The sequence below is a fragment of the Garra rufa genome, chromosome 1 (assembly GCF_049309525.1).
Source record: "Garra rufa chromosome 1, GarRuf1.0, whole genome shotgun sequence".
NCBI classification, from domain to species: Eukaryota; Metazoa; Chordata; class Actinopteri; order Cypriniformes; family Cyprinidae; genus Garra; species Garra rufa.
The window spans coordinates 12,259,216-12,287,197 of NC_133361.1; the positions used below are offsets into that span (position 1 = coordinate 12,259,216).

Genomic DNA, 27,982 nt, shown 5'->3' on the forward strand with positions numbered 1-27,982 from the left:
TCACTCAATGCAGTCCTGCTCTGCGATCGCCTGGAGTAACCTGTGGAAAATGAGGAAGATGTCATTAATGATCATTTATGTTGTAAATTACATTAATAATAGAAACATTAATAGTTACACTGTGAGGGACTGAGAATATTCTGGTGTCGACAAGAAATAACGGGATTAATTCGTAACAGTAAGTCACTAGTTTATCACAGTGATCTTAAGGGAAGAATCCAGAGTCTGGTTTAATAACAATTTGATCATCAAATGCTGATCCAGATTCACTATATTCCTGAGAGAAAAGAGGTGTTGCTCTGGACATAAAGATGAACTACTTACCATGATTTCAGACTGTGCTGATCTGGTTTCTCCACTGCATGGATCTGAATGTGTTCCTTCAAGTGACTTTTAAAAGCGAAACTTGTTCCACACTGATCACACGTGTGTGGCTTCTCTCTAGTGTGAACTCTCATGTGAACCTCACAATTTTGTTTGTTTGTGAAACTCTTCCTGCACTGATCACATGTATATGGCTTCTCTCCAGTGTGGATCTTCTCATGTGTTTTCAGATTTCCTAACTGACTGAATCTCTTGTCACAGTGTGAACACTTGTAAGGTGTTTCTCCAGTGTGGATCCTCATGTGTTGCTTCAGGGTACTTTTAACAGTGAAACTCTTCCCGCACTGATCACAGGTGTGTGGCTTCTCTCCAGTGTGAACTCTCATGTGAACATCACAATTTTGTTTGTTTGTGAAACTCTTTCCGCACTGATCACATGTATATGGTTTCTCTCCAGTGTGGGTGCTCTCATGTGCTTTCAGATTTCCTGACTGACTGAATCTCTTGTCACAGTGTGAACACTTGTAAGGTTTTTCTCCAGTGTGAATTGTCTGGTGCTGTTTTAAAATATTCACATGAATAAAAGTCTCTCCACACTCAAAGCACATGTGAGCTCTAACACCAGTATGAGTTTTCTTGTGTGCATATAAACTTCCTCGCCTTGAAAAACTCTTTCCGCACACAGAACATGGATGTGGCTTCTCTTTCGTGTGCACAGTCATGTGTGACTTCAGTACAGCTGCCCTAAGAAATGTTTTACCGCATTCATTACATGCGAACGGCTTCTCTCCTCTGTGAGCTCTAATGTGAATCTTAAGACTTTCTTTGTATGTGAAACTCTTCCCACATTGATCACATGTGAATGGCTTCTCTCCAGTGTGAATTCTCATGTGAACCTCAAGATTATGTTTGTTTGTGAAGCTCTTTCCACACTGAGTGCATGTGAAAGACTTCTTGGCTCTTCTCTTCTTTAAAAATGTCTCCTCCACTTCACTCAGCTCTTCTCTCTCCTCATTCTCTTCCAACATGTCTGAAATTTAAAATATATTAATTATCAATATATTTGATGAAGGAAAATTACTGCCACATTTTGAAACCAACTTTCAGACTGATTTTTATTTTAATCAAACGTTTTTAATTATTAAGGGCTGGTCACAATTTCTTTCACAGATGTTTATTCATATGTATGTGAATGTTGGACACTGGAAACAAAAGTAAGCATTTTTTGCAGTGAAGTGGAGTATGTTGTATATTTTTAGAAATGTTTTTGAATGATTATTATTTGTTATATATTAAAAACGATATATTATAGTGTGACATCATTTCACAACCATTGCACATGCTGACAGCAGCTTTAACTATCAGTACTTATCAGTAACTATAAATCAAACTTTGCTTAAGCTATGCTTACAACACTGTCAGTCAATCTAGAAAGTTCATTACTTCATATATATTGGTGTTTACAGTTTATTGCTAAAAAAAATAACATCAATCACAAGGTTGTAAACTATACTAAGAGATGCCCAACAATTTTGTTACACTGATGCAAAAATTTTGGACCGGATATTTCATAAATAAATGCTAAATAATAATAATTATAAATATGCCTGATATTGACAATCAGAATAATAGTTTGTAAACCTCCCTTTGCTGAAAGTCAAAACAGTACATTTTGTACATATTTCATACTTAAAGTGTTTATCTAAATCTGATGAAATGATTGAATCTTTATAACATTAATGTTCTTCAGCCTCACGAATGAAATGATGTATAAACTCCAACCTGTTTTTTCCTCTGTTTGTTCCTCAGTGTGTTTCATTCTGCAGGGATCTGGATCTCTCTGTCCTCTTTAATAAACTCTGTCTTTGCAGATTTCAGGTCTTCCTGATGCTTCAATGCTTGTCTTCACGTGTAAACTGATGGAAATATTCCAGTATTTATTGGTGAACCACAATGGGAGGGGCTTCATTTGTGACGTGATTAAAGAGGGAGGAGCTTCACTGATGATGAATTGTAGTGTGAGGAGCTAATCTGCCCAAATAAAAAAAAAAAAATATATATATATATATATATATATATAAAGTTGCTGAGATTGTTTTTATACCAGTTGATAACAAAAATATAAATGTTGTAATTGTTAATATTGTATTGAAAGCATAAACACATAAGCACAGAATTGTAACCAACAAATGCCCTCAGTCTGTTGACACTTATGAAATGAGCTTTAAGTGGCAATTTACAGAAGATCTTAGGACATCAGCATAATAAATGAGGTGAAAACAGCAACCATTGACATGAAATAAAAAGCCTTTCAGCAGCTTTGCTAATATTTATGAGGCTTAGACTATCAACACTCAACAAACCATTCAGGGCCATCAGCAGATCATCTCACTTTATTCTGAGTGTTTACTGTTAGAAACTGATTATTTGAGTCAGATATGCTAAAAGCCTATAAAATACAGCTATTTCTCACAATATGCACGGATAAAACAACCATCATGAAACCTTAAGTAACAAAACAGAGCAATCCAAATACGTTATTCATATTTATCTGCAATAAAGACCGGCTTATAATGTCTCACTTGAGCAGTGTCTGTCCTAGTATATTTTAACAATGTAAAGTAACTAACAAATTTGATCTGTCAAAAATGCCACAAGAGTTTAAATAAAACACACAGCATCAATTCCTCAAACAGATCTCAAACTTTGATATTTTGAAATCGGATCAGGTCTGAATGAAGTCCTCATATTTTTCTCACATGCTTTAACTCAGGGGTGCGGAACCTTTTTTCTATCAAGGGCCATTTACATTTTTGCAACATCCTTTAAGGGCCATACTAAATTATTGAACACACATATCACTAACCTCTCTTTATTTTTTTAAACAATGCAGTTATTCCCTTTTGCTGGCCACCCTGATGAAACAAAAAACAGCTAAAACCAGCCTAGGCAACACTAGTTAATATCCAGGAACAGTATCAAATATGGTTATCAGCATCTTATCTATGCCTTTTTTTGGGAAGTACATTGTCTCTCCATCAAAAGTATCAAAACTGCTGCAGAAGTCATGACTTTCATGACTTGGGATGGTTAAAACAATTGACACTTGCACAGCAGTACCAGTGTTGGAGTGGTGGGGAGGGTCAGGATGCACTGCAGTGGCTAACATCTGTTGAACATAGACAATAATATACAAATTATGAATGAAATTGTGTGCCCGGTCATAACGAATATAGATAAATAAATAATTAACAAAAATGTACATCAGCAAAAAGTATCAGTCCCTCTATTCTTTAGTCAAAATAGGCCATCAGCAGCTGGATGAGAATTAATAATAAATAAATTATTATTATACCAAGTAATACATTGCAAATACACAAGCTAACTTAATTTGCTGTTTCAGTAGACATGAAAATCCAACAAATCGACTTGTTATTAGCAAATAAAATAACAAAGTTATAGATTTTTGTAGATGCTATAAACAGGGTAATACTGACAATAATTAAATTGCATTTACCTTAAGTAGACGATGAGGAAAAACGTTTGGTGATGCCGGCAGCACATCTTTCTCATTCAAATCGTCGTCTTAAACTCTTCCATTGCTCTTTAATCACTGTACACTTGCAACATTATGGCTGTAGAAACTGATCCGTTGGGATTTTGCTCAGATTGGGTAAAAAAAAAAAAAAATGTTCTGAGCCATCTCAAGCAACAGCATTGCCCATTTGACTAAACTTCAAAAATACTGTTGTATACTGTAAAAGTAAACAGTAACTTGCAATTAATAATATGTTCCTCAAAGGTATCCTAATTCACAGTATATAACTGTATTTACCAAAACGGTGCCTTACTGTAGGAAAATCCCTGTATTTTTACAGTGTAATTTTTAGATGCACAAAACATGCCGTGTCTCCGGTGATGAGTGTTTTGAATGAGAAACACATGCTTTAAAGTGTATCCGGGATAGTATTTTCAGCCTTTAACAACTTAGATTATGCCTTTCTCCTCATATTAAACTATATTCCACCAGAGAGGACTGTGACTGCAACGTTTCGTCATTTGGACACATGACTGTGGTACTGCTCTTTGACATTTCTTGTGCTTAATGTTACGTTTCTCTCATAGACTGTATACTTTATACACTTTGGTTGATTTGTTCTTTATAAATAAAAAAATGTATTGCATTAAAAATGTTTCTTATTGCAAAGTTACATGAATTGTGTATTTAAAGCAGTGGCGCCTCAAGGATTTTTTTTCAAAGGGTGGCCGAAAGGGGCCAGTAAAAATGTTAGGGTGGCACAATACAAAAAAAAAAAAAAATGTGCATGCCTAAATCTAATTGAAGACTATCATTTTTGGCTTTACCATTATTTCTGGTAGCATATAAAGTTATAGGCTTCAAAGCGTCAGTATTACTAGTCTGTACAGAGCAAAATAGAAAAAAGTGGCAAATAGCCTCATGTTTATTTGGAGTGCAAATTCATTTCAAATGAGATTAAATAAAAACAAGAAAGCATAGATGTTCAATCGGCATATTCATCAAAATATACAAAAGCTTAATACAAGTGCAGCCCGAGCCCGACGGGCAGCAGCGAGCGTGCATTCAGCGCAGTTTGAAGAGTTGCGCGATCACTCAGTTCAACTGCTATTGTGTTTTGTATTTTACAACATATTAATAATCCACAAAAATTTAATTAAATAGCTATGTTTAATTGTCAAATAATGTTTCATTGTCTAAGAACAGAAAACCTTATGGCAATGCAATAATGACATTTAGTCAGTGGCTTTAGTCAAACTGAAATATTTAATCAATTAAAGAAAAGTATTAACCTTTTTCCGTAAAATAATGGCATTTTATTTAAACCATTTCTGTTTAAATGCACTGCTATACCGTTTAAATCAATGTGCCAATGTTTAACCCTCTGGTGCTCTTCGTTTTGCAGTCACACGTGTGCTCTTCGCAGTCAGAAGTGACCGGACACCTGTAACGCATCCTGTAATTTTTTCAGTAAAACCATTCGAATTCATTTTTGTTTAATAATATTTTTTCTTTTTTCTTTTGCATTTTGAGAGGGTTTTGTGGTAATAATGAATATTTATGCTGTAATTAATATCCATTTTTTTGCCATTGAGAATAATACAAATTTTAATTTTTTTTTTTTATTTTTAATTTTTTTTTTAATGAATGCAGTATTTCAGGTTGAAATAGAGACTCAGCCATTCAACACTAATTTTTGAAGGCATATTAGCGCCATCTGTTGGTAAAAAAACGAGAAAAACATCTGTAATGGCAGGTGTAACTTGATGACTGTATAGTGAATTGCCTAGTTGTTTTTAGACAATTGATTCAGCATTTTTTATTAGGTGGAATAGTTGAACATACATTTAAACAATCTCAAAGACTATGTCTTATCCAGTTTGGGATAGTTTTTTTGTTATAAATATGATTTGAAGTGTTAATTTTTTGTATATGCAAGAGAGTGTGTGTCTTTTGCACTCTGGATATGTAATTTTTGTATACATATATTTTTTTATTTCACATCTTCTCAATTTGCTGTGTTTCAGTTCATTTGTGCGTGTGTGTGGATGTGTGTGAAATTCTGTACATTTTTGTATTTTTGTCGATGTCCCATTCATTTCCTGTGGTCGGTCATTTTTGACCAAAGAGCACAAGTTTTTTTTTTTTTTTTTGGAATCGTGCCCTCATTTTTTATGTGTGTCCATAAAAGTCACTGGATTTGGTACCGTTCTGATGAAGCTGTGATTTTTTTTTTTTAATTCAAAACCGAAAATGTTTTGGTCAAAAGTGACCGAATAGAGGTGAGTATATTAGTGTGTGTGTGTGTGTGTGTGTGTGTGTGTGTGTGTGTGTGTGTGTGTGTGTGCGTGTGTGTGTGTGTGTGTGTGTGTGTGTGTGTGTGTGTGTGTGTGTGTGTGTGTGTGTGTGTGCGCGTGTGTGTGCGTGTGTGTGTGTGTGTGTGTGTGTGTGTGTGTGTGTGTGTGTGTGTGTGTGTGTGTGTGTGTGAATGGGTGTGTTTTAGAGTGTCACCCCTTCACTGCTGTGTACTTTTTTCAGCATTGTGGAGGATTTGTAGATTGTACACACAAAAATTCTCTGAATATTTGTATTTTTGTCGATTTCCCATTCATTTCCTATGGTCGGTCATTTTAGACAGAAGAGCACAAGTGTGACTATTTTTTTTACGACCACTTAGCCTGCTTGAATCATGCCCTCAATTTTTTTTTGTGTGTGTTGACATTCCAAATGGCATAAAAGTCACAGAGTTTCATATCATTCCGATTAAGCTGTGATTTTTAAAAATTCAAAACAGAAAATTTTTCGGTCAGAAGTGACCGAAGAGCACCAGAGGGTTAAATCAAATGGATGAAGAAATGCATTCAGAAAAAAACACAGAACAACCAGACTGAAGAAAAGCAATAATATTTATAATTTTACCTTGTGTTTTATTTCCAGTTTGTGACGAGCAATTCAATGCAGTCCAGTGTAACTCTTGATTTGACTGCAGATTCATATCAGATATTTGAGATATTTGACATTTTTTGCAGTCAATAGAGAAGTGTGCTGTTTATCATAGACATCTGGGTGAAATAATCCTTACTGATGTAATTAAATTATGACAACTGATTTGTAAGAAAATTGTATGTGCCTTCTCGTAAATAAAAATAAAAATGCTCGTAAATAAACCAAAGTTTTAATCTAAAGACTTTCAAAAATGTCTTTGAGGGTTATTTGTCAGGTTAGAACATAGAAAGTATCATCAATTTGACATAAAAAAAACATTTCAAGCCTATGCAATGTTATAGTGGAATAAAGCTTTGTGAGGAGGTATCATATCACAAGTTCACTATGGAGTACCACAAGGCTCAGTATTAGGACCACTGCTTTTCATGCTTTACTGTTATGCTGATGATACTGAGCTCTATATGTTTTTGTGGCCTGGGGAATTAGCCATGAAAGTTCATTTCAAGCAGAACTATAAGACCTTAAACCACATTGATGGTGTAGATTTGAATTTTTGTCAGAGAGCACCAATTTGTTTCAATAAAGACACAAAGTACCTTCACGAAGATTTTGAGTTTTTACAGGACTGCAATGGTGTTTAAATAAAGATCACACAGTGCAGTTTAAGGCTCATTTACACACTTTTTAAAAATAGTTTGTTTGTGAAAATTGGATATTTTGTTTTTTCTTAGTCTTGATCTCCAATGAAAAGAATGACAGTTTAACTGAAACATCATATTGCATATTTTTATTTCAGAGAAATTCAGAGTTTAGCTACTGTCCAGATGATCCAGTGATCTAGATTCTTCTGATAGACAAAAGGAGTCTGGGAAAAGCTCATCTAGAGACACTATACTGTGAGAAACAAGGTTTGAAGGGCATCAGTCTGAAGTGAGTGAGGGCAAAACCGATTGGACAGAAGTAGGTCTGTGTGATAAATTCTCCCGATCTACTGAATCCAGATGTACAAAATGAGAAGCTGGAGATGATGAAAGAGAATTCACTCAATGCAGTTCTGCTCAGTGATCATCTGGAGGAACTTGTGAAAAATGAGGAAGATGTCATTAATGATCATTTATGTTGTAAATGACATTAATAATAGAAACATAATAGTTACACTGTGAGGGACTGAGAATATTCTGGTGGCGACAAGAAATAACAGGATTAATTTGTAACAGTAAGTCACTAGTTTATCCCAGTGATCTTAAGGGAAGAATCCAGAGTCTGGTTTAATAACCATTTGATCGTCAAATGCTGATCCAGATTCATTAGATTCCTGAGAGAAAAAATGTATTGCTCTCCACATAAAGATGAACTACTTACCGTTATTTCAGACTGTGCTGATCTGGTTTCTCCACTGCATGGATCTGCATGTGTTCCTTCAAGTGACTTTTAAAAGCGAAACTCGTTCCGCATTGATCACATGTGAATGGCTTCTCTCTAGTGTGAACTCTCATGTGAACCTCACAATTTTGTTTGTTTGTGAAACTCTTCCCACACTGATCACATGAATATGGTTTCTCTCCAGTGTGGATCTTCTCATGTGCTTTCAGATTTCCTAACCGACTAAATCTCTTGTCACAGTGTGAACACTTGTAAGGTGTTTCTCCAGTGTGGATCCTCTCATGTGCTTTCAGACTTGCTAAATGACTGAATCTCTTGTCACAGTGTGAACACTTGTAAGGTGTTTCTCCAGTGTGGATCCTCATGTGTTGCTTCAGGTTACTTTTAACAGTGAAACTCGTTCCACACTGATCACACGTGTGTGGCTTCTCTCCAGTGTGGATCCTCTCATGTGTTTTCAGATTTCCTAACTGACTAAATCTCATGTCACAGTGTGAACACTTGTAAGGTGTTTCTTCAGTGTGGATCCTCATGTGTCGCTTCAGGGTACTTTTAACAGTGAAACTCGTTCCGCACTGATCACATGTGTGTGGCTTCTCTCCAGTGTGAAGTCTCATGTGAACCTCAAGACTATGTTTTTTTGTGAAACTGTTCCCACACTGATCACATGTATATGGTTTCTCTCCAGTGTGGGTGCTCTCATGTGCTTTCAGATTTCCTGAATGACTGAATCTTTTGTCACAGTGTGAACACTGGAAAGGTTTTTCTCCAGTGTGAATTGTCTGGTGCTGTTTTAAATTATTCACATGAATAAAAGTCTCCCCACACTCAAAGCACATGTGAGCTCTAACACCAGTATGAGTTTTCTTGTGTGTATATAAACTTCCTCGCCTTGAAAAACTCTTTCCGCACACAGAGCATGGATGTGGCTTCTCTTTCGTGTGCACAGTCATGTGTGACTTCAGTACAGCTGCCCTAAGAAATGTTTTGCCGCATTCATTACATGCGAACGGCTTCTCTCCACTATGAGCTCTAATGTGAATCTTAAGACTTTCTTTGTATGTGAAACTCTTCCCACATTGATCACATGTGAATGGCTTCTCTCCAGTGTGAATTCTCATGTGAACCTCAAGATTTTGTTTGTTTGTGAAACTCTTTCCACACTGAGTGCATGTGAATGACTTCTTGGCTCTTTGTTTCTTTAAAAATGTCTCCTCCACTTCACTCAGCTCTTCACTTTCCTCATTCTCTTCCAACATGTCTGAAATAAAAAATAATAATAATTTTCAGTACATCAAAATAGTAAAACATTAAAGAATAAGAAGCAAAAGGACATACAAGTGAACACTGATGTAACGAACAACTGCTATAAAATATTTATATCACGTTGAAGACTTTCTATACATTTCTTATACTATTTAAAACTTCACATGAATAAAGTACACTGATTTTTTTATTATTGTTATATTCAAAACATTATAGATAAATCCCATGTTTTGTAGAGAGAATTATTAAATATATCTGATGAATGACAAAAACTTTCAAAATGATGTATATTTTACTGAAACTTTAATTATTAAGGGCTGGTCACAATTTCTTTCACAGATGTCTATTCATACGCATGTAAATGTTGGACACTGGAAACAAACTCAATCATTTTTTTGCAGTGAAGTGGGGTATATTTTTTCATTTTGCTGATCACATTCATCAACCCTGTTACCAAAGTTATTGTAAGAACAATAATCTCTATAACTATGAATCCCTTATATATTTTTTTGAGAAATACAAACATTGACAATCAGTATAACAGTATAAACCTCAATGAGTCTCTCTGAGTCAAAACAGTACATTTGGTACATATTTCATAGTTTAAATGTTTATCTCAATCTGATGAACTGCTTAAATCTTTATAACGTGAATGTTTTTCAGCATCATGAATGAAATTAAGGATAAACACCAACCTGTTTGTTCCTCAGTGTGTTTCATTCTGCAGGGTTCTGGATCTCTCTGTCCTCTTTAAACTCTGTCTTTGCAGATGTCAGCTCTAACTGATGATTTAATGCTAGTCTTCACTTGTAAACTGATGGGAATATTCCAGCATTTATTGGTAAAGCACAGTGGGAGGAGCTTCACTGATGACGTGATAACGGAGGGAGGAGCTTCACTGATCATGAATTGTAGTGCAAGGAGGTAATCTGCAAAATCAAAAATATGTAAGTTACTGAGTTTGTTTTTATACCAGTTGATAACAAAAATATAAATATTGTAATTGTTAATATTGTATTGAAAGCATAAACACAGAAATAAATGCACAGAATTGCAACCAACAAATGCCCTCAGTCTGTTGACACTTATGAAATGAGCTTTGGCAATTTACAGGAGATCTGAGGACATCAGCATAATAAATGAGGTGAAAACAGGTACTATAGACATGGAATAAAAAGTATTTTCAGCTGCTTTGCTAATATTTATGAGGCTTAGACTATCAACACTCAACAAACCATTCAGGGCCATCAGCAGATCATCTCACTTTATTCTGAGTGTTTACTGTTAAAAACTGATTATTTGATTCAGACTAGAGCTGCAACTAACGATTATTTTCATAATCGATTAGTTCACCGATTATTTTTTCGATTAATCGGATAAAAACTAAATGCTTCTTTAATTAGATGTTTTGCTTATTATAACTATATAAAACCATAAATCAGGGTATTATTTATGTATAAAGTTTAAAAAATGCAAAAGCCACATATAGAGTTTAATGAACTTTAATTTTGACATTTTAAACCTTAAATGAAAAACAAAGTTTGTTTTTGAACAGTAAAACTTTTCTAAATATCCAAAATAGAAATAAATAAATAAAAAGCAAACAATTGTTGTCCTCGTACTGTATTCACAGTATGAAATTAGGACATAAACATGTTGAAAATAAGACATTAAGCAGCATCATTTGTTTAAATATAAAAATTATAAATAAAAAACAAATATTACTTTTTGAAACCAGAAAAATTAATCAGAACAGGTGAACTCTCACTCCTCAAAGTGCTGCATATGAACATTTCTTATTCACTGATTTCAAAATTTTGAATTGGAATGCAAAAATGTCAGCATGTCCACATGATCTGGGTTGAGGCTGGCTCTTTTTTTGGAAGCTATGCAACCTGCAGCAGAGAATAGACGCTCAGATGGCGTTGAGGTGCCCGGGATACATAAGTAGGATTTGGCTAATTTGGCCAAGGTGGGGTATTTCACTTTATTATGTCCCCACCAATCCAAAGGATTTTCATCCTTGGCTAGGGGCCTCTCAGAAAAGTAGGCCAGGACTTCATTTCTTATTTGATTTGAGTGTTGAGGTCCTCCTTTAGCTTTCTCCTCTCTGCTCTCTTCCTCACTGCTGCCTCCAGACTCAAGGAGTGAGTCAAGCAAAGATGTTGAGGGTTTAGCTTCTGTTCTTCTGGCTGAGGTGGTTGTTTGCTGCTGCTGCTGTTCCTCTCCTTACTGCAAGTGCTTCAGTTTGCACTTTAGCCTGCATGGTTATAATTTGCTCAGATGACAGAAATTTCAGTCTTCTGAATCTTGGGTCCAGAGCACAGGACATAATCACAGGATTATCTGCCTGTTCAAAGAGCTGGTTCCATCTGATTTGAAGCTGCTCAACTGCTTTGGCTTGGAAGGACTTCACTGGACCTGAATCAAAGGTAGCACCTTCAGTAGACTTTAACAGCCCTTTCACAATTGGAGGCAATGCAGAGACTGTTACATATTCCTGCCCGCTCATAAAAACAGTTGCACATTCGAAAGGCTTAAGAGCAGTGGAAAGCTCTTCAAGCAGACTCCACTGGTCTGGTTTCAAATCCAGATAGCGTTTGCCTCTGTGAGTGATCAATGGGTCAGACAGAGTAGCAGTTAAAGGCCACCTCTGTTCAATCAGTCTGTCAATCATGTAGAATGTACTGTTCCATCTGGTACTTACATCCTGAACAAGCTTGTGTTCAGGTGTGCCCATTTGTTTCTGTTTTTCTTTGAGCTTACTGCAGGCTAGCTCACTTTTTTTGAAGTGTTCTACCAGACACCTTGCAGCTCCAACAGCTCTTTCAATGCCTTTGTCCTTTAAAGCAGCATTAATCACCAACTGCAATGTGTGGCCAGTGCAGCGTATACTGGTCCACCCATCTTTTTCCTCCAGTAGTTTTGCTGCAGCCACAATGTTTGCACCATTGTCATGTACAAGGGCATTTTCTCAAAAGGGATTTGAAATTTGACTACTACTTCTTCCAGCCATTCTGCAATGTTGTTTGCAGTATGTCTCTCTTCCAGTGGCAAGGTGGTAAGGCAGACAGATGTAATCTTCCAGTCATTTCCAATGTAATGGCATGTAATGCCAAGGTATGCTTCAGTGGCAACACTTGTCCATATATCAGCAGTTAAAGCCATTCTGCTGTTGGTGGTGTTCATAGCAGACTTAACGGTTTCAAATGCCTCCTGGTACTTTCTCTCCATTGATTTTGTGAAGTGGGTCCTTGATGGAAGAATGTATCCTGGATTAAGGATGCCAATCATTTTTTTAAATCCTTCATCTTCCACCATTGACATTGGCCGCATTTCAGTTACCAACATACTCAGGATGGCATCTGTTATAGTGGCTGCTTGTTGTGGAGTGCATGGGGGATTTCTTGTTTGAATGAACTCACTCATGCTGAGTTGTCTCTTTCTGAAAAAAAAAAAAAAAAAAAAAACAGCATTTGAGTATGCAAAGTGAAGCATTTTATGTAAATCAACATTTGTTTTGTTTTAACAATAATTGCAGATGGCAAGTTGACAGCATAAATGTATATTTATGTATAATATACACATTGTTAAAAAAATACACAAACATATTATTTAGTTGTTAAGATAAACACCTAAAATAATGTAATTTTTAGGGCCGGGACTCGATTAAAAAAATTAATCTAATTAATTAGAGGCTTTGTAATTAATTAATCGCAATAATCGCATTTTAATCGCATATAAATATTTGACCTGAGAACAGTGAGAAGTAAGTTTTTTCATATGGATTTTTAGTACACCATTGAATAATGACTGAATACATAAACTGAAGCAACAAAATATTGTTTATTTTTGTTCAACCAAGTCCAACAGACCAGTGCAATATTGCCATTAACTGTAGCAATAGGATACAGCGTTTCCCATAACAAAAACATTTATTTCAGTGAAAAAATAAATCCAAAACTCTCTATTTTAACATTTTGAACAATAGGGCTTTACAATCTTTTGCTATTATTATTATTATTATTTTTTATATAAATTCTTGTGTTTTAATTTTTCTCATAATCAAATGAAAGCATAAACATTTGTTTTAATCAAATTTTTGGCAAACAAACAGAGGTTTGCTGTTAAAATCAATAAATAATAATAATCATAGTATTTTTTTCTACAATTAAGTGGTTAATCTTGTTGTTATATTTATTTTTTATCATTTATATTGTTTTTTGTCAATTATTTAAATAGGAATATTGTTCTGTTTCATGTTAAACCGTACTTTTATTTTGACAGGTTGCCGTGATGTTTCTGTGTGTGCAGTATGATATGATGCTAGTTTTCTCAAATGAAACGGTAAAAGTGACACTGACAGTAGCTTTGGAGATTGAGTCTATCTGTTCATGTGAGATGCAAATGACAAAAATTAACAGGAGCATCACGCGTGCAGTATAAAAAAAAATGCGTCTCTGCCATTCTAACATACAGAGGCAAACGGAACATGCAGGATTCATATTAAAACGGTCTTTTTGCATTTCAGTTTTCACAGACACTAGTCCATATCGCGATTTGAATTAAGTGACAGACCAACTTTTGATTTATCAATCCAAAAATCGACGACTTAAAGTGGCATTCCGCGCTATAGTAAATTCGTTTTTTTATGAATGGAGTCCGCGATCCAGTCCATGTTTTCTTGGAGGAGACATTGTAAACGCGCCCTCTGAAGATAATGGTAGTGGAAACACTTGGATATTTAGAAATATACTATCCTTCATTTCAGAAATTCAGGTACCCTATAGGTAGGTAGACCTTCTGTAAAAGCATTGAGGTGATACCTGAGGCTCGATGTGCTGCAGTGATATGTGCATTCCTTTGTCTCAACGCTAGTTGGTGCTCCAGTATAACTGGTCCGCCGCTGAAACTCATCCAGTGAGAAACGTTCCGCGGTGCAAAATTAAGTGCGATTAAAATGCGTTACAAAAAATTAACGCGTTATTTTTGTGTAATTAATTAATCTAAATTAACGCGTTAAAGTCCCGGCCCTAGTAATTTTGTAAAATAAAATGATATATGCATAAGTAAAACCACAGTAAATTACGTTTGAAAACAGATTTGCTAGTTAACAAGTTAACTTTGTAGTAGACTATAAAAAAACTGTAGAAATGCAAAAAGCTAATAATCTTGATTAAAATGAAAGGAAAAAATATGCATTGGTGCACAAATGTACCATTATTAGCATTCGCTGAAAACCACAACAGTGACTAAATGTAATATTCTACTGTTATTCGCACCGTTTAATTTAAGATATTCTAAAGTAGCGCCATTTAACTAACCACTATTGCTCGTGAGGTGATTGCGCAATGTGATGCTAGCGAGTCGCAAGGGAACAAATCTCGGGTTACTTGAATGTAACCTTGTTCCCTGAGAAAGCGGAACGAGATGCTGCGCTGCTAAGCGCTATGGGAACGTCTTTAGAAGTGACCAGCTGTGAATATTGTGTGTAAAACGTCAATACAATTGACTAGACGGCAGTATAGCCTCGGTTGGTGACGTCACCGGAGCACACGCGCACGAGGCTATAAATAGATGAGCCACAGGTGCATCGTCAGGATATTTTGTCTGAAGAGCAGTCCTGGGACATCTTCAGCACGGCAAAGTAGCGCAGCATCTCGTTCCGCTTTCTCAGGGAACAAGGTTACATTCAAGTAACCCGAGATTTGTTCCCTTTTGAAAGCTACAGTCGATGCTGCGCTGCTAAGCGCTATGGGAACGAGAATACCCACGCCGCCGTGCTTGAATATGTCTGGACCCCTACGGCTGTGCAGGTGTGTTTCACAAGAGCGTACGAGTCCTAGACATTAGCTTGTGATGTTGACTCAAGGACATGAGAGCCCAGAGTGGCATGAACATCCAAGCTATAGAATCTTATGAATGTGTGCGGAGAGGACCAGCCTGCCGCATCACAAACTTGTTGCAGGGGAGCACCCCTTGCCAACGCATTGGACGAGGCGACCCCTCTGGTGGAGTGAGCCCTAAGACCTATAGGCGACGCTTGACTGCGCGCCTCATAGGCAAGGGCAATGGCATCCCTGACCCAATGAGACATAGTCTGCTTGGAGGCAGCTGCCCCTCTGTTATGGACACCATAACAGATGAAAAGTTGCTCCGACTTACGCCACTGGCTCGTGCGGTGGACGTAAGCCTGAAGAGCATGGACTGGACACAGTCTATGAGATACCTCCTGCTCCGGCGTTACAAACGGTGGAGAAAGAAGGCTTCAAGAATGACCGGATGAACAGCCGAGAATGGAATCTTGGGCAGGTAATCAGGATGAGGATGCAAAATCACTTTCACCATTCCCGGGGTAAAGTCTAAACAGGATGTCGAGATAGACAGAGCCTGCATATCCCCAATTCTCTTCATAGAGGTTATTGCCATTAGAAAAAACATTTTTAGAGTCAGAAGTTTGTCAGACGCTGATTCTAAAGGTTCAAACGGGGCTTCGACCAGACCCTCAAGGACTATAGCTAAGTCCCACGAAGGGATCTTGGTTTTCACTGGAGGCCTCAGTCTCCTGGCTCCACGAAGGAAGCGGGAGAGCAGAGGGTGCCTACCAAGTGGCGCCCCATCAATCAGGGCGTGGCAAGCCGAAAGAGCGGCCACATATACCCTAAGAGTAGCGGGGCAGGTGCCTGACGATAATTTCTCTTGCATGAAGTCCAGCACTGAAGCAATCTGGCAGTTAACTGGATCTACATTGTGTGCAGCACACCAAGTTTCAAAGATGCCCCATTTAAAGGCATAATTCCTCCTAGTGGAGGGAGCCCTAGCACTTAAGATGGTCTCAATAACGGCAGGTGAAAGCCCAGTGTCCCTCAGTTGGTTCCCCTCAGGGGCCAAACATGAAGTTTCCACAGGTCGGGCCTGGGGTGGAATATCGTTCCCCCCGCCTGCGATAGAAGGTCCCTCCTCTCCGGAATCGCCCAAGGCGAGCCGTCGAGGAGAGATATTATCTCCGAGAACCATACTCTGTTCGGCCAACGCGGCGCTATCAATAAGAGGCAAGACCCTTGCTGGCGAACTCTGGCTAGAACCCCCGGGAGCAGAGAGACTGGAGGAAACACATACAGGCGCATATTGGGCCATGAGTGCGCCATCGCATCCAGACCCAACGGAGCTGGGTGACTCAGAGAGAAGTAAAGGGGACATTGCGCTGTCTGTTCGGAGGCGAAGAGGTCCACTTCCGCTTGATAAAATCTGGTCCATATCAGATTCACTACTTCCGGGTGGAGTTTCCACTCGCCCGTCGGTAATGTCTGTCTGGACAGCAAGTCTGCTCCCACATTCAAGTGCCCTGGAATGTAAACTGCCTTGAGTGACAGGAACTTTCCTTGGGCCCAGAGAAAAGTCTGTCTCGCTATCCTGTTCAGGTTGCGAGAACATAGACCTCCCTGGTGATTATGTAAGAGATCCACCCGCACTAGGACATAACAGCCCCTTAATTGAAGGAGAAAATATTTCAGAGCCAGAAATATAGCCATCAACTCAAGGCAGCTGATGTGCCAAACGAGCTGACGGCCCTCCCATGCCCCTTAAGCTGGACGACCATTTAAGGTCGCTACCCAGCCCATCAGGGAGGCATCCGTCGTTAGCAGTTCGCGACGACATGGAGCCTCTAGAGTGGGACCCAAGGTGAGGAACCGGGGTCTGAACCACGGAGATAGTGTACGAAGCCATTGCGGCGTGCCACTTTTATTTGCCTTAAAGGATTGGCTCTTGGATAAAATCCTCCGGCTTTTAACCACAACTGAAACTGTCTCATGTGCAACAGCCCCAAAGGAATCACCGTGGATGCTGATGCCATGAAACCTAACATTGTTGGTACTGACGAACAGTGCATTCTTGGCCTGGCCTGCCTTTGGTCATGGTCTGCCGAATGGTCTCGATTCGAGCGGGAGACTGCTGCGCCCACATCGCAATCGAATCCCAAACGATTCCGAAATAAGTCATTCTCAAGGCAGGAGAAAGAACACTTTCCTTGGTGTTGAGTCTCAACCCTAGAGAAACCAGATGAGCTAACACGATGTCTCGTGATGGATCTCCATCTCTCACGATTGTGCTCAGAATTGACCAATTGTTTATGTAGTCCAAAATGCGAATGCCCAGGGGTCGTGATGGGGCCCTGTGCTGCATCCATGCATTTTGTGTATGTGCGGGTGACAAGGCTAGGCCGAATGGAAGAACCCGAAATTGGTACGCTTCGCCCCCGAAAGCGAACCTCAGGTATTTCCTTTATTGTGCCAATATTTCTATGCGAAAATATGCGTCCTTCAGATCGATCGTGACGAACCAACCGTGATGTTGAATCTGCGCCACGACCATCTTGACAGTTTACATCTTGAACTTGAGCGCTTTAACTGAATGGTTTAAGCCTCGAAGATCTAAGATTGGACGCAGCCCCCCATTCTTTTTGGGAACCAGGAAGTATCTGCTTTAATAGCCTGACTCTCTTACTGAAAGAGGAACATGCTCTATGGCCTCTTTGCTCAGAAGATTTTGTAGCTGTTGTGACAGTACGTGCATCAGTTCCGGTTTCACGGAAGTGTAAACCACGCCGTTGAAACGCAGAAGATGACTGATAAATTGGATTTTATATCCTATCTGTACTGTGCTTAAACCCCACAAAGAGATGCCTGGCAGAAGCTTTACACGCTGCCAGACTCTGAGAGTGGTATTAATTTAGTTTTAATTTTAATACTTCCTTTTGAGGGCATGTTAGATGTTCAGCGTCCAGAATGACAGCTGGAAACGACAGAACATCTAACATTTCGCTGGAAACCGCTGCCCCCCGAGGCACGAGAAGTGGCGGGGATGGAGAGGTTTTATGAGGGTATCGGGAAGTGGCGAAGATGTTGAACACGCCACATCCCGTGGGGAACTACCCTCACCGTAGATACCAGACCATCAGGACTTTCTATTTTTGTTAATAATAGTCCTGAGGTCTTGCTTGGGAGGTTGCTGGGCGCAGCGAGCCTGTTCCCAGTCTCTACGAGGGGGAGCACGCTAAGCCACGCTCTGCTTTTTAACCTCCCTAGATGTTGAAGGACCGGGGCGGGACTGTGTTAGACGGCCCCTCCCCTTGAGTGCGGCGAGGAAGAATTGCACAAATACTTCATCTTGTCTCTTTACCTCCTTATATATGTCAACAATGGTATTAACCAGGTTTTCAAATAAACCGGAGGGAGAAACGGGGGAATCTAACAGGAAAAAACAGTTTTCTTTCTTTAATTCCTGTCAGATTCAGCCACAGCAGCCTCTCCGCGCTGATAAAAGCACTCAAAGAACGGCTGCTGGCGCGAGCCGTTTGCTTGATTGCACGGAGAGACACACTCAAATCCTTCAATAAATCAGCCTGGTACGCCTGTAACACTGCCATAGTGTGCAACGCAGCACCAGCCTGACCTGCAGCTTGATAAACTTTACCCACTAAGCTGATGTTGTGCTACATGGTTTAGTGGGGAGGGAAGGTTTCTTTATAGACGATGTAAATTCGGGCAAGAGATAGCTCGCGAGCGTCCCTTTCACCCGATATCTCCATATATCCCCACGACTTCACACCCACGATAGTCGAAAAAGTCGACGTCGAAGGCACAAAGACACGAGAAGTACATGAGAAGTATAATCCAACAAATCTACTGTTTGGGGATCTCTTGTTCGCGTGGCCAGTCAAGCTGCAACCTGTCCACTGCGCGAGTAACCACCTCTAACAATTCCTCGACAGATCTCTTTCCGCGAGAGGAATGCTCAGAGGCTGGCTGCTCGTGCTATGACGAGCCAAGAGATATGTTATCCCCCTCGAGAACCGAAGAAGCACCGGAGCGCGCTTCGAGATCACGAGAGTGGATATTAGGATCTGGTGACGTGGCAAGCGAAAGGGACTGACCCGTCTCTTGCTCGTCATTTAGATCCAAACAAACAAAACAGTAATCGTGTGTATCCAGCTCCGACATGGGACGGGAGCATGGAGGAACACAACACTTACTTACGCACACATGCACAGAGTGATCTGAAAACAAAAGACCTGACGATGCACCTGTGGCTCATCTATTTATAGCCTCGTGCGCGTGCGCTCCGGTGACGTCACCAACCGAGGCTATACTGCCGTCTAGTCAATTGTATTGACGTTTTACACACAATATTCACAGCTGGTCACTTCTAAAGACGTTCCCATAGCGCTTAGCAGCGCAGCATCGACTGTAGCTTTCAAAAGGGAACAGATCTAGCGTGACTTAAAACAGTTTAAACAAAAGCACTTAAACTCTACAACTTTTAAACAATGAAGATATACAGGTTTTACTTACCCTGCTGATGTTACACCATCCGTAACACCAACATGTCTTCTTTTTAAGTGTTCGTGCATGACTGAGGTACTTCCATGCCATGAAAACTCGGTCTTGCATAGAGTGCAGGTTACCGTCTTCTTAGGGCCGTTTAATGTAAAATGCTCCCAAGCCTTGGAGGACTTAGGGCGCACACTTTTTCCTGCAGACGGTTCTGTACCCTCCATTGCGCGAGCGGCTGTACGTGTATTTGTGTATCTTGTGGTCGCGCTCCTCAGTAACATGAGCAGCCCAACTAATCGATAACGACATTCGTTGACAACGAATTTCATTATCGATAATTATCGATTTTATCGATTAGTTGTTGCAGCCCTAATTCAGACTATGCTGAAAGCCTATAAAATAAAGATGCAGAAAGAGTTTAAATAAAACAAAACATCAATTCCCCTCACAGATCTCAAACTGCGATTGTCATTCAGTAACAGTTCTCTCTCCAAACACCTAAACAATCACACAAACGAACACCCAAAAGCACTCAAAATCGGATCAGGTCTGAATGAATTCCTCATTTTTCCTCACATGCTTACTGCACTAAATGTTTATTTCAGTATTTAAATATCAACATCGTTTAAACAGAGTATGTTTGATGTGAATGTGAAATATCATAATAACTGCTCAACTGACCTCAGAAGACGACGCTTACTGAATGAGGGAAGAGACGCGTGAACGGTGACGTCATCGGTCGCCAACGGTAGGTGTTAAAAAACGCGCCAAATACTTTTTACAACAAAACATCTATAAAAATCAACGTAATCCCACAAAAAATAACAAGAATTACACGCCGTGTATCTTTATAACATCTGCTCTTTTTGAGCTGGTTAAAGCTGTGGTGAAATGGAGACAGTAATCAATTAAATTTTTACAAATGTGTGTTGTTTCATAGTTCATAGTAATTGCTTTGACTTCATGAAGCCTCATGGTATGAATGAAAATATCATCTCAGTAGAACAAACTATGAAATATGATTCTGGATATCAAGAGTGAAGCAGTTTATCTTGTTAAAAATGACATTATCAATTAATTGTTTATAGTATAAATAATGTGTTTAATCAATCATTACTTGAAGCAAATAAAAAAAAGCAAAACTGAAAATGAATGAGACAGATTTGTCTCTTTTTATAAGAAACAAAGAGAAGCAAAGTGGCCAGTTGTAAAGTATATCATGTATGTGCATGGAAGACAAACTGTCTCTAATTGGGTCCCAGACCTCCCATAAGTGTAAGAGTTCACTGGTTTAAAAAAAAAAAAAATACAATGAAATAATAATATTAAGAATATGCATGTAACATGAAACTTATGAAAAAAAATAAAATGAAAAGTGGTGATTGCTGTAAAAAATAGACCTGTGTCACGACTTCTCAACAATTCTAATCGACAAATTAAATAGATAACTCATGTTTTGAGTAGATTTGTTCATTAACATTCAACTAATGTGAACAGGTTTGAAAACAGTGAAGTAGGTATGATAAATATGCAAATTAAACTGCAAATTAAGTATGCATACATCTAAATTAGCCGGGTAATTATGGCCTACTCTTTTATGAATACTGAGGTTTCTATTATATTCACTCGACTACTGCTATACCTGCTGTATAGTACAGAATTATGTGGTTTCTAACGCAGCTTTTTACTCCCCAGTTCGATCAGGACTCCAGCTTCCAGTGACAAAGTATTTTTTTACATGAAATATCTTAGTCAAAATGTCATCATATCGACATAGACAAATAGAGCACTTCTGATGCTTCAGTCATTTATCTGAAAACAAAGAACAACCATCCTAGAAAAAAATAAGAAAAGACAGATTATTTTAAATTGTTTTTCATTTCAAGTTTGATAGTGAAAAATAGATAGATAGTGAGAAGAGAAAAAAAAAAAAAAAAACTTTGTGCGCTGTGAGGAGGTATCATATCACAAGTGCAGTATGGCATACCACAAGGCTCAGTACTAGGACCATTGCTTTTAATGCTTGGAATTTTTTTAGGAAACATGATGTTAGCTTTCACTGTAATGCTGATGATACTCAGTTCTATATTTCTGATAAATTAGTTGATTATAAACATAATTATCAGACATCCTACTCATTATACTAGTCTCAAATCAAAGAGTGCAGCTGTGTTCATTTCAGTGGAAATAAAGATCACAGTCCTAGTTTAAGATTCCTTTACACACTTAGCAAAATAATGTTTTATGTTTGTGAAACATGGACATTTTGTTCTTTTCTTAGTCTTGACCTCCAATGAGAAGAACGACAGCTTAACTGAAAAATCATATTCCATATTTTTTATTTCATACATTTCAGAGAAATTCAGAGTTTAGCTCCCGTCCAGATGATCCAGTGATCTGGATTTTTCTGATAGACAGAAAGGATTCTGGGAAAAGCTCATCTAGAAAAACTTTACTGTGAGAAACAAGGTTTGAAGAGCATCGGCCGTAAGTGAGGGCAAAACACAGATCAGGAAGAAGCAGGTCCATGCGATTATTTCTTCAGATCTACTGGATCCAGATGTAAAAAAAAATAAAAAATAAAAAATGAGAATCTGGAGATGATAAAAGAGCATTAACTCAGTGCAGTTCTACTCAGCGATCGTCTGATCGTCCCGTTTCAGGAACCTGTGGACAATGAGGAAGAGGTCATTTATGTTGTAAATGACATTAATAATAGAAACATAATAGTTACACTGTGAGGGACTGAGAATATTCTGGAGGCCAAAAGAAATAGTGAAATGAAATTCGTAACGGTAGTTTGTCACACTGATCTAAAGGGAAGAATTCAGAGTCTGTTTTAATAAGGATTTAATCGTCAAATGCTGATCCAGATTCATCAGATTCCTGAGAGGAAAGATGTGTTCTTACCGTGATTTCAGACTGTGCTGAACTGGTTTCTCCACTGCATGGATCTGCATGTGTATCTTCAAGTGAGATTTAAAAGTGAAACTTTTTCCACACTGATCACACGTGTGCGGTTGCTCTCCAGTGTGGATCCTCTCATGTCTTCTCAGATTTCCTGACTGACTGAATCTCTTGTAACAGTGTAAACACATGTAAGGTTGTTCTCCAGTGTGAATTCTTTGGTGCTGTTTTAAATATTTCACATGAATAAAAGTCTTCCCACATTGGGGGCATATATGCAGCTTCTCTCCAGTGTGAACACTCATGTGAGCCTCAAGATTATAGTTGTTTGTGAAACTCTTCCCACACTGATCACATGTATATGGTTTCTCACCAGTGTGGATCCTCTCATGTACTTTCAGACTTCTAGACTGACTGAATCTCATGTCACAGTGTGAACACTTGTAAGGTGTTTCTCCAGTGTGGATCCTCATGTGTCGCTTCAGGTGACTTCTAAGAGTGAAACTCGTTCCGCACTGATCACACGTGAATGGCTTCTCTCCAGTGTGAACTCTAGTGTGAACCTCAAGATTATGTTTCTTTGTGAAACTCTTCCCACACTGATCACATGTATATGGTTTCTCTCCAGTGTGGATCATCTCATGTGTTTTCAGACTTCCTGACCGACTGAATCTCTTGTCACAGTGTGAACACTTGTAAGATGTTTCTCCAGTGTGGATCCCCATATGTCGCTTTAGGTTACTATTAACACTGAAACTCTTCCCACACTGATCACATGTGAATGGCTTCTCTCCAGTGTGAACTCTCATGTGAATCACAAGATTATGTTTGTTTGTGAAACTCTTTCCACACTGAGTGCATGTGAAAGACTTCTTGGCTCTTCTTTTCTTTAAAAATGTCTCCTCCTCTTCACTCAGCTCTTCACTCTCCTCATTCTCTTCAAACACATCTGAAAAAAAATATATATATAATAATTTCTAGTACATAAAAATTATAGAACATTAAAGAATAAGAAGCAAAAGGACTTAAAAGTGAACACTGATCTAACAAAGAAGACAACTGCTCTACACTATTCCCATCACATTGATGAATTTCTATACATTTCTTATACTTTATAAAACTTCACATGAATGAGGTACACTGATCTTCCTGTTAATGTAAGAATAATAACATATATAACTAAGAATAACTTATCATTTTTGAGAATTACAAATATTGAAAATCAGTATAAAAGTTAGTAAACCTTCCTTTGCTGTAATTCAAAACAGTATTGGTACATATTTCATAGTTTAAGTGTTTATCTAAATCTGATGAGCTGCTTAAATCTTTATAACTTGTTTACAAAAAGCGCTTGAATCTTTACAACATAAATGTTTTTCAGCATCATGAATGAAATGAAGTATAAACACTAACCTATTTGCTCCTCTGTATCTTCATTGTGTTTCATTCTGCAGGGTTCTGGATCCCCCTTTCCTCTTTAATAGATGCAGTCTTTGAGGATTTCAGCTCTTCCTGATGCTTTAATGCTTGTCTTTACTTGTAAACTGATGGGAAAATTCCAGCATTTATTGGTGAAGCACAGTGGGAGGAGTTTCACTGATGATGCCATTACAGAGGGAGGAGCTTCACTGATGATGAATTGTAGTGTGAGGATCTAATCTGCCCAAATAATAATAATAATAATAAAAAAACAAGTTACTGAGTTTGTTTTTATACCAACTAATAACAAAAATATAAATTTTGTAACTGTTAATATTGTATTGGAGACATAATAACAGAAGTACATGCACAGAATAACCAAAAAATAATTTGACACTTATGAAATGAGCTTTAAGCGGCAATTTACACAGGATCTGAGGACATCAACATAATAAATGAGGTAAAAACAAGAACTACTGACATGAAATAAAAAGCCTTTCAGCAGCTTTGCTAATATTTAAATGAGGCTTAGACTATCAACACTCAACAAACCATTCAGGACCATCATCAGATCATCTCAGTCTTGCCCATATTTGTACTTCCCCCTCGTTATCCTTGATTTTGCACAGCTGTCTTGTTTAATTTCCTGCCACTATTATTTATTGGCTTTGCAGCAATAGCTGTCTAACACTGAAAAAGCAAACAGTTATGATCAAGTTCTCACTAGAATCTTTTGAATGTGGAAGTGAAGATGGGCAAGATAGGGCAATGAAATTAAAATTTAGAGAATTTCAAAAGAAACTGTAATCTGGCTATATATATATATATATATATATATATATATATATATATATATATATATATATATATATATATATATTTATTATTATTATTATTTTTTTTTTTTAGAGAGAACTACTGCTGCAATGGAGAAATCTCGGTCATTGTAAGACAAAGAGATATTAAATGCAAATTCAAAAACTACAGTGCATATAATGGTAATTGTGATGTCATTTAGAGAACTAGTCAAGCATTAGTGAGTGCTGAAATTGACGAGCTAGAATTAATTAATGCTGTAGAAGTATTGTTCATTCTTGGCTCGTGTAAATGGAGGTAACTAATGAACCTTGTTGTAAAGCTTCACCCCAAAATCTTTAGACTGAGTAATGATTTGACTCATTATTTCAGTATGTGCTTGCAGAGCACTGAATGTCCACGACAACAAAATCTATAACTGGGTTCCATTTTGGCTTGTTGCTGTGCACATGATACACATGCTAGAACTGCTGTAGTCACAGGTCCAAATCAAAGATGTAGCTTTAAAAAAGGATCAGTGAGATGATAATGGGTCACTCTGAACAAGTTGATCAGGAGGCCCTCCAGAGACTAGTGATAAAAGTATTTTAATTTATGCTATACTTTAATGTAATATAATTCATATTGTAACAATCTTATAATATATTATATTACAATGGCCAAGCATGGCCTCTAGTCTCATGAGGATTCAGAATTTGTTTAGAAGAAGAAAAAAGTTGTAGAAGAATAAGAAAAATGATCAGAATGTAGAAAGAGGATACATGCATGTAAGAAGTTGGAAGCACTATTAGTGCTGGGAAAAGGGATCAAGGGAAAGTGGTTTAAGCAAGAATGGTCAAGAAAGAAAACTGAAAGGAAGGCCTAGGCCATTGGTGTTGTTCCTTCTGCCCAGCTCTAATGAAGGTGATCGTTTGTCTGGGGGCTGCCTGCGTCTTACTGTGCTGGATCGTTGTGCAGATGGAGTCCGCCAAAACCTTAGGCACCCGGTCATGGCACCAGCGGTACCGCCCCTCCCCTAGAGCTTTCGAGCAGCTGCTCAAAATGTGCTCTAGGGTGCCCCTCTTCTGGCACAGCTTGCACTCAGGAGTGTCTGCCAGGCTCCAGGTGTGCAGGTTGCCTGTGCTTGGGAGGGTATCATAGATGGGTTGGACAAGGAACTTGATCCGAAGTGGCTCGGGTTTCCAGAGCTCTGCCCAGGTGATTCTGCGGGGATCTACATGTTCCCACCTCATCCATGCTCCTTGTTTGGACATGCCGGCCATTGTGTAGCGTTCTTCCTCCACCTCTGCTCGTATCTCATCCTGAATCAGTCTGCGCCTCTCTTTTCCATGAGCCAGATCGTAACGTGGCCTGGGAAAACAACCAAGACCTGCTCGTCCCGTCGCCACAGAGCCCACCAGCGTTTTGTGCCTTAGTCGCACCTCAGCTTTTGTAATGGCTTCTTGCGCCTGCCACTTCCTCCCGGTCTTCACAAGGATTCCTGCTGCTGCAACTCAAGTCTCAAAAATGTTTCTTTGAGGAAAAGGGAAACCACTACAGGTATTGTGAAGAGGAAGATGCAATATGCCAGACCCAACAATGCAGAAGAGCTGAAGGCCACTATCAGAGCAACCTGGGCTCTCATAACACCTGAGCAGTGCCACAGACTTATTGACTCCATGCCACGCCGCATTGCAGCAGTAATTCAGGCAAAAGGAGCCCCAACTAAGTATTGAGTGCTGTCCGAGACACTGAACTTTGGGTTTTCTTTAATTGTCAGTTATAATTGTCAAAATTAGAAGAAATAAACACTTGAAATATATCAATCTGTGTGGAATGAATGTATACATTATACAAGTTTCACTTTTTGAATGGAATTAGTGAAATATCACTTTTTGAAGATATTATATCTAATTATATGACCAGCACCTAATCAACTTTTTGAAGATATTCTAATTATATGACCAGCACCTATATTATGTTATTATTATTATTATTTTATTATATATTATTATATAAACATTATATTTTATATTCATATTTTTCTACAGCATGATGGGAGGAAAAAAAAAAAAAAACTGAATTCATTGTCTGACACAAACTGTACAGTGCTGATCACATTCATCAACCCTGTTACCAAAGTTATTGTAAGAATAATAATAATAATAATAATAATATCTATAAATATAAATGAAATATGAAAATATGAAATTGAAATATGAAAATACCAATATAATCCATGCCACCATCACCTGATGCTTCTCCATGAAGACTTTAGTTGGACTCAACAGGATGTTGCCCTGTACTTCCTCACGGAAATGTGCATTGCCTGGAACAATGTATTCACGTCCTGCATCAAGGACAGCTGTGCGTGCTATGCGGACCATGTGCAGCCGAGGTTTGTTCTTTGGGTTAAAGTATAGAATCTGTTCGCCAAACAGTACAATCTTCTGACTGCCAAAGTCAAGGCGTGCCCGTGCCTGCTCCAAGAATGGATCCCCCAGAATGGCATCGGTGCCCTCAGCTACATCTGCTACAATGAAATTAATGTTGACTGTTTGGGTTCCAACTTGCACTGGAACATCAACTTCCCCGAGGACGTCAACATTTATAGGGCTTATTACCTGCAGGGCCTGTACAGTGGATAGCTTGAGTGGGGGCCTTACATCAGCCTTGATGGTCTCGTAACAGAGCCTAGGTAACACGCTCCTCCTGGCCCCGCTGTCCAACAGAGCACAGACTTCCATGTCATACAACAGAAGATGAATGCACATTCCTGGCCCACTTCCCTTAACTCTGAGAACTGTGGAAGTAGACTGGGTTTCTGTAGGCTGAGGAACTGCTGGAGTCACACGTTCCAGATTGAGCCTGAGTGAAGGACAGTTGCGCCTCATGTGACCAATGCCCTGGCAGTTGTGGCATTTAATCTCTTTCCAATTGATTTTACTCTTGTTGAATTTTTGCTGACAAGGTTTGAATTCTGATTTTGAGTTTTTCTGTCTCCACGCATGGGTTGACGGCATTGAACTTTCCTCGTCACTCTGATCTGGCATTAGAGTGGGAGAATGGG

At 38.5% G+C, this 27,982-nt stretch overlaps 1 protein-coding gene across 1 annotated transcript; it reads right to left on the reverse strand.

The window, feature by feature from the left end:
• LOC141284156 (uncharacterized) lies at positions 1–27,965 on the reverse strand. The gene is made up of 9 exons (XM_073817206.1): positions 27,141–27,965; positions 25,871–26,399; positions 23,441–23,647; positions 22,941–23,356; positions 22,752–22,856; positions 8,311–9,312; positions 1,041–1,220; positions 325–881; positions 1–40 (listed from the first exon to the last, which is right to left on the reverse strand). The coding sequence occupies exons 1-9, from the start codon at positions 27,963–27,965 to the stop codon at positions 1–3; spliced, it is 3,861 nt and encodes a 1,286-aa protein (XP_073673307.1).
• Positions 27,966–27,982: the final 17 nt, after the last annotated feature.